The sequence below is a fragment of the Barbus barbus genome, assembly GCF_936440315.1.
Source record: "Barbus barbus genome assembly, chromosome: 43".
In the NCBI taxonomy this organism is placed as follows: domain Eukaryota; kingdom Metazoa; phylum Chordata; class Actinopteri; order Cypriniformes; family Cyprinidae; genus Barbus; species Barbus barbus.
In genome coordinates, this window is record NC_136721.1 from 9,389,488 (window position 1) to 9,404,295 (window position 14,808).

General features: G+C 36.3%; 1 protein-coding gene across 3 annotated transcripts in view; it reads right to left on the reverse strand.

The window, feature by feature from the left end:
* Window positions 1-14,808, reverse strand: part of LOC306862811 (teneurin-2-like) — a gene marked incomplete at its 5' end in the record, with an annotated part of 193,201 nt that overhangs the window by 68,242 nt on the left and 110,151 nt on the right. The window contains one exon of one of the 3 annotated variants that reach the window (XM_079405818.1): window positions 8,883-9,092. The exons of the other annotated variants lie outside the window; for them this stretch is intronic. Coding sequence (XP_079261944.1) covers window positions 8,883-9,092 — 210 coding nt within the window. The remainder of the gene's footprint in view (window positions 1-8,882; window positions 9,093-14,808) is intronic. 3 annotated transcript variants of the gene reach the window in all.

Here is a 14,808-nt window from a genome sequence, read left to right on the forward strand (position 1 = left end):
CGATTTATTGGGACACGAAACAGCTGTGAAGCTATTCTGTCATCCATTACTGACATGCATTTATTTCCCACCAGCCTCCATCACTTTCTCTTTTCACAAGGCTTTGTTTCTTTCTCCCTCAGCTTTCCGTTCTTCACCATTTAGAAGTGTTTATGAATAATTGAGTTTTGATTCAGTGAGCAAGTGGCGGAGGCAGACAAAATAGTCGACAAGCAACATAGGGAAAGCGACACTATGTGGGTTCAGAAAAGGCCTTTTTTGCCTAAATTGAAACTTCCTGTACATCCTGCCAGCCTATCCTTCTTAAAAAAAAAAAGAAAAAAAAAAGACACATTTACATTCAAGGCATATCAGTGAGAAACCCCTATAAAGATAGTGGAAAATATCATTTATTTGTCTTGTCTGTCTGGCTACACAAGCGACAGATGAAGCCGTGAGAATTCGGAAATCAAGTGGAATAATATAGAAGGTGTGTCTTTTACCCCGCCTCTAAACACACACACACACACGCACGCACACTCATGTTGGGTTTCCATGTTTTATGGGGACATCCCATAGGCGTAATGGTTTTTATACTGTACAATCTGTGTGTGCTATTGCCCTACACCAACCCTACACCTAAACTTAGCCCTCACAGGAAACATGCTGCATTTTTAGATTTTCAAAAAACTTTATGCTGTATGATTTATAAGCTTGTTTCCTCATGGGGACCAAAAAATGTCCCCACAAGATTAAGATTTACTGGTATTACTATCCTTGTGGGGACATTTGGTCCCCAGGACGTGATGAATACCAGGTGCACACGCACGCACACACACACACACACACACACACACACACGTTTGTTTCTGTGAATTGTTGGGACTTTCCATAGACTTCTATTACTTTTATACTGACCAAACAATATTTTCTATATTAGCTAGTTTCATTTTATTTGTACAGAACCAGAAACAAAAGAAATAATCTGCAGATTGTATTGTAATGATCAAATTTGACCATTTTCAAAACGGTTTTGGGTCTGCTACTGGTCGGACAGATGGTTAATTAATTAATTTATTTATTTATTTAGTATTATTATTATTATATTGATATTTATTTTATTATTATAATTTATATTTATTTATTATATTTAATTTCTATTTTATATTATTTATTGTATTTTATTTATAGTTGACTGTACAGTACATTTAAAAAAATACACCATTGGGCTAAATTGAGTAAAAAGAGCTTAAAAAAGGAACAGACAGAGAAAGACAGATGCGAGAGAAAGCGAACGGGCCAGAAGAACTGAGCTGGTGCTGGTGAGACAGGCGGAGGAATGGAGGAAGAGACGTGGGACAACAGCTCTGCGTGGCGGCTTCTTGTTTCCAGCGCATGGCAATGGTGAAATTACTGCAGCCAAGCTTTGCTAGGCTATAGGCTATGCCATGACAAGGATTAAAATAAATTGCCCAACATGAGCGGTGGGAACGGTGGAAAAACAATAGGAGTAAAAGCATAAATGTCAATTTGGAATGATAAAAGACACAATCTAAATGTGGCAGGAGGAGCCTGGAGACAGAGCGGGGGTAAATGAGCTCCGTGCTATAGAGTTGAGTGTTTACAGAAAGAGAGGGAAAGAGAAAGAGAAGGAGAGAGCAATGAGGTGTCATGATTGGTGGCCAACCACCTTCTGTCTTTCATCAATCCTCAGACTAATTCTTCACGCACCAACCGCCGTTTTTTTTTTCTTTTTCTTTTTTCTTTGCCTCGCTCGACAGATCTGGCTTGACAGTATATGACAAGCAACAATATTTCAGAGCTTCACTGAGTGGGAGTATGGGAACCTTGTCAACAACATGTTCACACTGTCATTCAAAGGTATGAACACAGAACATGTGAACACAGAGCTAATATACAAAAATATCTGAAATTAATTAAAAACATATAAAAATGTGCAACTGCAATGCATTTGGAACTCAGCAGACTACAAAGTTACAGCACACATCGCCTTCAGAGCTGAGCAAAAAACAACGCCCTACTGGGGTAGGTGGTACAAATTAAATTTTACAGTGTGTCATGATATGAGTAATGTATTTTCCTGGAAATTCAACCAAGAATTGATTATACACTACCACTCGTGTGTGGTCAGTAAGGTTTTCTTTTAGTCTGAAAGGAGGCATTGATCAGTTGTGACAGTTTATAATGTTACAAAAAATTTATATTTAAAATAAATTATGTTCTTCTGAATTTTCTATTCATCAAAGAATCCAAAAAAAATAAGTATTCAGAATTTTCAGTTATTTAACACAACGAAAGTAAAAATATAGAACTGCTAGTTACGGTCATAAATTGTGACTGGTTAAGCCTCATGGGCTTATTAATATAGACAACACATAAACACATACACGTATGACATAAATCAGTTTGGCAAGCGATAACAGTTATACTGACGTTGTGCTTATCAACACCCTTTGATAACAACTTCTCAAGCTTTCTCATGTTAAGTGTAACGTCATTCCCACTGATTCATCTTCTGTGGCCAAGTTCCCACACTTTCTGACCAATTAATTTCAATGTATTTTTCCCATAATTGTTTGTGATGACTAGATAAGGTTTCTAATTTTTTGCTTTTTAACAGAACAGACTCACGAAGATTATTTCAAGAAATAATTTAAAATATTAAAAAAATACATTGATTATAAAATATCTATTATTTTTCCAAAGATCCCACTTTTAAAGTTACCCGATTTTTCTAGGACTGTGAGAACCACATTCCAGTACAAACTGTATAACAAAATAGCAAAATACCAGCTGACACACAGTCATACCACCCATCACTATTTCCTACAATATACTGTCTTGACATATGAAGCGGTTTTATTCTCAGCAAAAGTCAGATCTCCATGCAGAGAGATACAGTGAGGTCAGCTGAAGTCTCCCTCCTGTGCTATTGAAGAACTGGGATCCAGATGGACAAAAATAGCTCAATGCTGGTCACCAGCTGGCCTTTCCTTCTTCTTCGTCTTAGTTCTAAGATTTAAAGCTGAAGTGTGTCATATTTAAACATTTTCTAATATTCCAGTTTAAAATGCAGGTCATATATAATATATATTTTGTGGATTTAAAGGGTAGTTCACTCAAACATTACAATTTTGCTCACCCTTATGTCGTTACAAATCTGTGTGACTTTCTTTCTTGTGTGGAACATGAAAGAAGATATTTTGAGAAATACCTCAGTACAATGAATTATATAGTATCCCAACACAATTCTTGAATTACCCATACAAGTAATTCAATGGTCACCAAAATTGTTTGGTAACCAACATTCTTCAAAATACCTTCTTTACTTTGGGGCAATCTATCCTTTTAATTTCCCTGAAAAGTGTAAATATTCATTATCGCTCTCCAAACAAGCCTAACTACTACATCTCAGCCAATGGTGTGAGTTTTGGGCGGGGCTATCTGTCAGCCTGACCAATGGCTGATGGGGGAACTGTCATTATTTTTAATCATCAGTAAAATATGCAATATGTGACCCTGGACCACAAAACCAGTAACGGGTAAATTGTAGCAATAGCCAACAATGCATTGTATGGCTCAAAATTATCGATTTTTCTTTTATGCCAACAATCATTAGCATATTAAGTAAAGATCATGATATTTTGTAAATTTCCTACCATAAATATATCAAAAATTAATTTTTGATTATTAAAATGCATTGCTAAGAACTTCATTTGGACAACTTTAAAGGCGATTTTCTCATTATTTAGATTTTTTTGTACCCTCAGATTCCAGATTTTCAAACAGTATCTCAGCCTCAATTTCATTTGACCCTTATGACTGGCTTTGTGGTCCAGGGTCACATATAATAAAAGTGAGTGAAAAATAAAATACACAAAGTTTGGTCAGTCTCAGACACTTGCCTCCACTAATTAGGGAGTAATGACATCCTATTCTGATTACAAATGCCAACCAAACAATTAACAAATCACAATTACATTCATTATACTGCAAATGTTTACGTCCCCTAATATATAATTTATTCTGACTGACACTTGATTAACACAAATGAAACCGTTTTATTCGCCTCACAGCTGAAAACATAGAGCTCAAGCCATAACACAAACTTCCACCAATTTCCTTATTACCATTTTTCCCCACAGTCAGGACACTCCAGAAATAGCGAAAAGAACAACACAGAAACTAGATATGAATAATTTATCTGCGGCATTAGCACGCTAAGAGTGAAGCTCTTTCCAGGAGCAGCGAGCGTCGAGCCGCACAGAGGGCTGGAAACTGGGTGAACAGGATGACTCGAAAGGGAGAGGATGACAGAGGAAGGAGGGACAGAGAGCGCCACAGAAACTCTGATGGGAAGGGTGGAGGGCGATTGAGGGAACGGCTGAGGGAGAGAGAGATGGGCAAAAGAGCGAGCGAACTGACAAGACAGGTCTCCCAGGCGCACGTTAAGCTCTGGTTCCCGAGCACACCTCGGCCGCGTGGATGACACCTCTGAGAACGAGTGGCTCGAGCACGACCCGTCTCACTGCAGAATAATCACACACACATGCACGCGGAGGAGAAGAACATCAGTGCATACCAATTACTCTCGCTTCAGGGGTGGGAGGAACGGGGTGCAGTGAGCACTGCTGCCACCTCAGACCTGTGTGTATGTTGAACAGCTTGTATGTCTCGTAACTGTGCTTATACAACATATCAGTATAGACAATTATTATTATTATTATTACTATATCAGTATTAGTCAGAGAATTTAATGGCTTATTTATTCTATTCTCTCTTGCTTGCTTGCTTTTTCTTTCTTTCTTTCTTTCTTTCTTTCTTTCTTTCTTTCTTTCTTTCTTTCTTTCTTTCTAACCAGTCATTTTCTGTGCTTTTTTGACAGCGATTTTCAGCATAGAAATTACAATCACTATTGCACTTTTAGGCATCAATGTAAAGATTTAAACAGATACAGTAGATGATCTTAGTCTTAGACATAATTGTTTATGTTTTAGTCATTTTTATGCATACATTCAAGCAAATATATAAAATATGTGTTCCATGAAGATATTTTGTAAATGTCCTACTGTAAATATATCAAAACTTAATTTTTGATTAGTAATATGCACTGCTAAGGACTTAATTTGGACAACTTTAAAGGCAATTATTTTCAATATTTCGATTTTTTTTTTTTTTTTGCACCTTCAGATTCCAGATATTCAAATGTATCTCTGACAAATATTGTTCTATCTTAACAAACTCATGGTTTACATCTATGGAAACCTTATTTATTCAGCTTTCAGATTATGTATGAATCTCAATTTTAAAAAAATTGACCCTTATGACTGGTTTTGTGGTCCAGTGTCACATATATGCATGATTAAAATTATTATTTATTTTTTTTTTTTTAGAATCACATATTTAACTTGCATACATAAAAAAGTTTTAATGTGCAGTCATTATTCTAGTAAATATGAATAATTACATAATAGTTAACAGCTATTGTATTTTCAGAAATTTCTATATTGTTGTAACATAGTACAAGTACAGAGATTGATTTTTCATTTTTTTCATACTAGCAGACATCATCTAAAACAATAAAATAATAATAATAATAATAATCAAAATGATCAGCTATCATATCTGGTAAATTCTGAGAATTAAGAATGAATAGTCAGCACAGTGCTGCTGCTGTTGATACTGATGGCGAACCATGATAATTCACGCATGCTTAGAACTGACCGCGTAGGAAATTTTCAAAGGAACAACATTTCTGCACAATCACTCGTATGTTAAATATCTGCAAGCGTTTCACATGCACTGAGGAGTAATATGACTGCCTGGTGTCATGTAATGAACCTACATTATGAAAGGATTACTGAATATAAAAGGCAAACATCTGTGGTATATAATCACGTCTTTCTTGAACAAATATAGGCCTATAATTCCACTTCTTCTATAAAATTCTGACCCATTTTAAGAAGGAGCAGCATATGCGGTATGATACATAATTTCTGCTATGCTGCCTGATAAAAACACGACTGGTGCAAATATCAAAGGTTTTTTCTCATTCTGCATGTTTTCAAAGAGTGTTGAAAGACTCCTAGTTAATTAACACTCTTAACTGTCAAAGCTTGATTTTAACATATTTTAACTGGATTCCTCACAGTCTTCATAATTGAACTAAACAGACTGCTTGTACGCTAGGTTGTGCAAGGCACGATATATCTTCCTCATGATCATCCATCAGGTATCATCATGTATTAACAAGAGAAAGTACAGACTTTTATTTATTTTTATTTTTTTTCAATCTGGTCCAATAAAATATACTGGTAATAAATTATTGTGTAGAAATAATAAAAAAAATACTAGCATTATCATATTCATGTGGTAAATAATTACAATCTCAAACTCTCTGATTAATTACCCAGTTGTAACAATGATTTGAATATAATTATAAAGCATTATTCTAAAATCCAGTTGCTCTAGCCGTGCCAGTGAAGCATCTACTTAAAGTATTACAACAGATAAAGTACACTTGATTAAGCACACATAAAAAAGTTTTCAATGTAAAATTCATAAATACTGCAAAAACTGAGCAAAAAGAATCTATAATCAAAACTCACAAGCTACAAAACACACACACACACACACACAAATTACTGAAATACTTCTATGTAATGATCTATGTCATTTAAGAATATAAAATATTTTGTATGTATTTATGCACTAAGAATATAAAATACAGTATAAGAAAGAAAGAAAAGCACTGAAATCAAGAAAACATTGCGTTAGTGTGAAACGATGTGGCATTTCTCTCACATGCATGCACAGAAAAACAGTGGGTTAAAAAAAAAAAAAAACATTGCCAATCAGGTTTTATAGGAGAAGCATAAAGCTTCAGAATACTACAATACTAAATCTATTCTTAGTGTCTTTAATTTGTGAATTATGTCTTATTATGTCTAAACGAATTACTTTGAATGCACATGCAAATAAGAAAAATATAATTACGGTACTCTGAATTAACAACAGAAGTCCCATTACATTTAGTATAAGAGGTTATGGAGAACGATAGGACTGTCAACACAAGCGTAAGGAGAGAAAAGAGAGTGTGAGAGAGAGATAGACGGGGGGAAGTGCACAAAACCGCTGTGGCGGGCCGAGGGTGTCAGGCTAGAATCATCTCAGATCTCTTTCCCGTGACAGACTGTTAACTGCACACAAACTCAGCACCCACCTAAATGATTGTGTTTTTATAGTGCACCTTCAAACAAAATATCAAACTTATATGGAATTTATTATTGACATATTTTTACAGTATTTGCTACAGTATTTAACTATTCCTTCCCATCGGTGAATGATGTTTCTGAAAGAAAATGTGCCCATTACCTGTTTGCTATTTTAATGAATGCAACTTTCATGTATGTGATTGAGAGATCAACCATGTGCTCTTATTTCAAGGCTGTTGTTAACGCTGATGCTATTTTAATAGTTTCCTTCATACATTCAATTTAATGATATTGTGAAAAGTAATTTATCATTCAATGGAATTGTGCGTATGCTTTTAGACACTGACATTGTTTTTGCTCCATCCATGCAATAAATGCGCACCCTTCAACTGCTCAGGTAATGTCAATGGTATGACTGAGAGCCACTGAAAAACTACAGAAAAGTAAAAATAATTTACTTCAGCAGTACTGACCGCGAGTACTAAGGAGAGATCACACATTGGCTGCTCAAAAAATGTATCAGTGAGAGCTGCGAACGGAGTGCGAGCACAATCCTGTGACAGGCGGTAAATACTGGAGCGCGTGAAGGAGAGATGTGAGGGCAGACACAACGCTGTTCATGGTCTCATTTCATTTTGAAATATTTAAAAATGTTTTAAAGCATTAAATCCCTATAGATGATTCGTAAAATTGTGATTAATTCAATTCTTCGTGTTTGAAATAGATTACTGGCTGAAATCAATGATTCGTGAATCAAAAATCCATCGAGAAAATAAGTGAATTGTTACACTCTTAATGAATACAGAAATTCATTATATTTAGAGAATACATTCAATACACTTGATTTCCAATAAATGACTTAACCCAAATGTAAATAATTACAGGATGATATTTTCTAACAACTAAAATAATCAATGCATATAACTGGTTTAATTCTTTTTTTTTTCTAATAGTGACCAAACATAACATGAAATTGCTTGTTGCATGATTATGCAAAAAAAAAAATCACTTTGAATTCTGAAGCAACCTGATTGATTGACTCATCAAACCCCAGGAGAAATCTGAGGTTAATCTTGTGGAAAACTGTGACCTCAGCAACGCTACAGGTGATTGGTCAGCACCAGTTGGGATCAAACCTGAAACCTCTATGTGAACAGCCCAGATTCGTTAAGACAACCAAAATTGAACCTATAATGCTTTTTAAATAAATATCCCTAGATACCTTGCATAACATTTTATTTTGAATGAATAATATTTAATAATATTTTCATAATATTTCAAAATGATAAATAACACATTTCTCAACCTCTAAAATTACTACTTTTATGTAACCAAAATTAATGTAATTGTTTACTTTTTATGATCCAATACAGATATGATCCAATGTCTGACATTATGCCGCCCTTAATGTTTTGTTTAAATTATCAATTCATCCCATAGTGGAAGTTAAATGCATTATGAACACACTTTTATGTTTCCCTTACAACACAGTCTAATAATCACCCTAATTTAATTTAATCACACCTTTTTCCTAAAATCTGGCTTATGGCAATGGGACAGCATTCATGTACAGGATGATTGAGTGTCGGTGGAGGGAGGGGCTGAGAGAGATGACAGTAGGGTGCTGGTTATGATGGAGAATGCGGCAGTGCAGTGAGACGCTCTTACCGGTGGTGGGGGGCTGTGCACGGAACAAGTAGGAGTTGGGGGAGAACTCGTCATCGGGAGGGGGGTCCAGTATGGCATGGGATGAGCCGCTGTCCAAAAGGGGCATCTGACACTCCCTGATGGAGGTGGCGGCCTGGTGCAGGGGGGCGGAAGGGGGAGGAGGGGCTGGGGGGAGCAGACTGGATGAAGGCGTGGGAGGGAGGGGGCGACCTGAAGGACACACACACACACACACACACACACACACACATACACACACAGTGGGAAAAGTGTGTTACTTTATGGAGTGAAACCGTTGCTGATTGATGATAAAGTGAAACATAACCATTTCATTCAGTTCCCAGTTGCTCATACATTCCCCTCACAGGATCTGTATGATGTTTAGCATTTATATTCCACAGGACAAAAAAATTCAATTCACATAAATGATCCTGTTCAGAAATTTTGATACCCTTGGTACCCTTTCTTGCAGCCTTTTGTTGCATATGAGTATATCAATTGTTGCAGGATGTGAGGAGACAATGCATGCTGTTAAGATAATTAATGCAAATTCAGTACAATAAAATGCATTTTTTTTATTATTCCTCTTATTTATTTATTATTATTATTATTTAAATAATAATAGGGGGATGAGTATGAGAACTAATGAGCAGGATTATATGAGCAGCTGTAGTATAAACCCAGAAGCACTTATTTTAACAGACAGCAAAACCCTCTGTTTCTGAACTATGTTTGTCACCAAATACACTTTCTTTCACATCTGTTTGTGCTCTGGATTTTCAATCTGTGCACAAAGTAAACTCTGACACGAGTCGTACAAAAACGAGACAGGCGCACAAAAGAAAACATAAATGAAAACTCAAGAAATGGAGCATTGAAATACAAGGTAGAGATACATGAAAACCAGAAGCTTGTAGAATAAATGCCACATTGAAAAGAGAGAAATGTGAAGCTTTGAGATGCTCTAAAAAACCTTCAACTCTAAGCCGTGGTCTGAAAGGAGGTCAGCTTTGATGTGGCTTTTAAATTAATGAATAGTCTATGTATAAATAGATATAATATACTGACAGTCTATATGCAGTATGCATTCACGATATAGCGAAAAACAATATTCAATATCTTGAAATATACCTCAATATTTATGTATTTGCTCTTCAACAGCTTAAAGGTTTTGTTTAACCTTTAAACCTCTTTTTAACCAAACAAGCATACATTGTAGCCTAGTAGATTTTGCATGTAAAAGCATCATCATTTAGGAATATGTTTAGAAAGTTTTCCACACAAAATCTGTATTTAATCATTTCAATCATTCAATCATTTAATTTCAGTTATGTGCACCAATATAAGGATTAAATATTACACAGTAATAAGCAACAACATTTACATACTGTACAAAAACGTATCTACACCGACTGTGAAATGGCACCATCCAAGTTTAATGACCAAATAAAAAGCACATTAAAAAAAAATACTCATACAAATGTTGGTTAATATTATATTGGCAGTAAAGTCATTGTGTTATATATTATGAATCTTCAATACATACAACATCAAACTGCAGTGTTTTTCTGACCATGGTAGAGAAAGGTATTCAGATACATGATCAACCTATCAAGCACATGCTGGGTTTGTGATTGGGAGCAAGGCCAGCTGATATATTCTGGACATTTTACCACCCCATGCCATCCGCACTCGTGTGCAGCCAACAGTCAAAAGAACTGCTGTGCCGAGTGGAACTGTGTCATCAGGGCTCTCCATGTCATGTCTACAGTGACTAATTTAATCAATTCTTCTTTCTGTGTCTACGATACCATCCAGTCCTGCTCTGGACGTAAAACACACACACACACACACACACACTCCACATGTAATGGCTCTCATTCACTAATAATTATGAACAAGTGCTCTTTCTTACAGCTGCATAAAATGTCCTCAAACAGGTACATTTATTCGTATCTTCTTTCTAATATTAATGAATGTGAATTGCTTAATATAGGGATTCCTAAAATTGAAAATTCCTAGTGATCAATTATCACTAAAATATTTTCTTGATGTTTTTGTTTTAATAATATAAAAACACATTTGCATGTTCATGGTTCTTTGATTCCAGTTAATGATCAAATGACAAGTAGGCCAACAAATATTGAATCTTTTTTAGTAAGTGATTTATTTTTATTTTAAAATTATTAGCTTCTCATCAACTACAAACCCTAATTTGGAAAAGCCTGGCTTAGTAAAAATAAAATAATTTAAAAGAAATAATAATAGGTAATTATGTCAAACTACACAGCAATGTTTTTTTTTTTTTTCAGGAATTTCATTCTTGTAAGGCTTTTTTTCTTTACAATATCAGAACAGTTAAATCAACCTGACATTTTTTTACTTTATGCCCACAAAAATATTAAAGTAATTAAAATAATTCACTAATTCTATTAAAAGGATACTATGTAATATCTTAACAGTTAAATCAACCTGATATTTATGACTTTGTCCACAAAAATACAAAAACTATTTAATTAAGAAATTATATTATATTATATTATCATAGAAGAGGTATATTCAAGCGATTGTGCATATAAAAGGCATTAAGTATTTTTAAATGAACAATTGCAGACCAAAAAAACAAAGAAACAAAAAAACAAAAACAAATGTCAAGTTTTAACTCAGTCATGAATCACAATTTCTGTGAGAAAACCTTTGTGCACGCACAAATATGAGCACACACACAGCTAGTCACACTGCGATTATGATTTCACATCCTTTTTCAGATGAGTGAATGAGAAAGAGAAAATCTGCAGTGGCACTTTATTGTCCACCATCAAAGGTGGAAAGACGGGAGAGGACGCAGTCAGACTGTGGGAAAAAGAGTGACAAATCACACCGTAACAAGCGCAATTTATCACTCACCACACTCGGCCTTTCTCCTTTATCTGCCGTATACACAGAGCAGACACCTGTGGCAGGCCAGGAGACAACAGCACACACAAACAAGAACTGCAAACCACACACTCACACACACACACACACACACAGGCGATCGTGTTGCCTTCCCCTGTCCTCTGCGAGTGTGAGTTGGCAGGTCTTCAGGCTGGAGTGTAGCGGTTAATTCTGTTTCAGGACTGATCCACTCAGGCAAACAGTGCAACTCCTGCACAATCCCTCTTTCAAGCCCTCTCACTCATTCTCCATTTTTCCTCTCTCTTTCTGCTCATCCCTTTCCTCTGTTACGCTCTCTCTCGTCGTACTGATCTGCTGCATCTGCGTTCACAATGGGTTGGTCAGTGACATTTGCGAAGATTTATCATATCAGTGTCCAACATAACAAACAAAGGCAAAGGAGGGCCGTGAGCACAGAGGGGGGGGGGGGGGGGGGGGGGGGGAGACATTGAGCGTCGCCCGCACAAAATGGGGGAATCATAAGTCACGCATCATCCCAGCGACACATGAGGCCGCCAAACAAAACAAATGTTATTGCCGAGATTTTCTCGTGGAACACAATCAACGCCTTCAAATTTTCAAAATAACTACAACAATTAACTCATGTCTACTCTAACATGATGAAACACATTGTTGTGCTTTAATAGGTCAGGTTAAATGACCCCAGTAATGGCATTTTTGCTTATAGACTTTAATACGCTGTTCCAAATTCACAGAGAGGAAGTCAAAATAACTCTCAATGTAATGAGTTACGGAATGGGATCTGAGTTATGGAGGAAAACGCATTTGTAAGAGGTTGCTGTTTCATAGCTCAAAAGACATAATCGAGTTCTCCCTTATGTTTCATATAAGCAAATAATAAATGTGTTGAGCTAAAAACAAAATCTGATCTTGGTCTTGGAAGAATTTGAGAAATGTTTGAGCTCATATTGGAATCTCAGATGTTTGATTGTAGACTTGATGGTGTCTTGATAACACTAAACAGTTGTGACGATCTATTGTTGAAACCACTGTGAAATTACTAGTAGAGACACAATATTTAGCTAATACTATTTGTAGCAGTGGTGCTTTAAAGGGAATTTTGGAGACAGCTTCTTGGAGTAGATTTTAGCATGCTGTGCTTTAGTGTGTAGTACTCTCAGCATGGCAAGGCCCCTCTCCAAGAAGTCGTGTCTCTAAATTCAACCCTTTTAAAAGCACCACCGCTACAGCCATCAATTCACAGCTTGTAGGGCTGCAACTAACTATTATTTTGATAATGGATTAAACGAATACTAAAAGGGATACATTATTTTCATTATTATATATAAGACTTCGAAGACAGAGAATAAAGCATCAGACAGATCTAAATATCCTATGAGGCTTGAAACACACACAGTGCTAACATACTAACACAGTATGTGTCAAATCCTTTGTGGCTGATCCCTATGGGAATGGATTATAGACCAATATTACAACACATTAAAAAAAATAGTTCACACCCCCTCCCCCACCCCACCCCAAAAAATCTTATTGTTTACTCAACCTCATGTGTTCCAAAGATGAAAGAAAGTCATACAAGTTTAGAACTTATTTTTCTTTTTAGGTGAATTATCCTTTTGAGAATGACTTGCTTAAACATTCAGAAATCTCAATGACTAGACCCTAGTCGATTTTGAAAATATGTAGTTTTATACATCCCTAATTAATAGACTTTTTCTCAGGTGAAAAATATGAACAAAGGACTGACGCAAAAGTCTTTATTTGCTTCTTTTTAATCTCATTGCTGTCTAGGCAAATCAGTTGAGATCTGTCTGTCTGATTTTTTTATATATAGGAGAGCTATAAAGAACAAGTAGAAATGCAGGTGGAAGACGCAAACGGTAATGACGGTGAAGAGCATATTTGGCCTTGAGCATATATAAAGACAATAATTGAGCACCATATCAAAACTATATGCGTTAAAATACAGAGAGAGTAACGCAGAAGAAAACAAGCTGTGAGTCCTCTCAAAATCTCTAAGATTGACTGTCTGAATGTCAGTAGTGGCAAGCACACACTGGCCAGCTGGAGAATCACAGTCGGCTGGGAATTCAGCTGGAATGAATCATTTTTGGGTAACCTCTTTAGAAGTGCAGTAGTTCCCATGGTGACTGGGCACCTGTGGTTTGCAGATAAATCAGAGAGAAATGGAGTGGGCCGCAGTACGTTCCCTTGATAACACCTGTAAGCGATAAGTTCAAAGCAGTGCGGTGCTTCAGCGTCCTGGATCGCTTTGTGAAGTTGTGTGTGGGGGTAAATGATGGAGTCGTTAAACTTGAAGAATATTTAGGGAAAAATTAACTGCTTATGCCAAACACATGCAGGAAAATATCAAGAGCTGTGCAGGTGTATATGAGGATTTCTCTTTTCTTTTGTAGCTTGGTGAAAAACAGGTGTGGGAGCTACCTTTTCATCTCACCGTCTGTCTCAGCCCATCTGTGTCTCCTCGTCTCACTCTCAGTCTGTTTGCTTACACTGAGTCTCCATTTCATTGTCGTGGGATGCGGTAGAGCTCTTTTTTTCTGTGTAATAAATCTCAGCCTTGAACAATAACAGTGGAGGTGCTGTTGGAATGGCTCGTTTGTATGGTAACCTTGACATTGCGAAACCCCTGGAGACTTCAATGACCAGTAGACATCATCATCAATAACAGTCAAACGTCACTCCCATCAAATCCTTCAAGTCCTTGAATACTCTAATGGACAAACATCTTAAACTGAGTAATACAGACAAAAAAGGATTCAAAATGTCAACACAAAGACAGCCAACGTCAAGTCAAGTCCAACTCTCTGATCTTTGCTTTTATTTCAGTGACAAAAGAGGTAAAGTACAGAATCGAGATGATAGGCAGAAGCCGGATTCAAACTCAGGTTGCCTGTATATTCAAATTAACACTGCGCAATATGTCGCTGCTCATGCATGACCCACCAAGCCACATCTCTGACGGTTCTTTGCTTCTTACGAGATC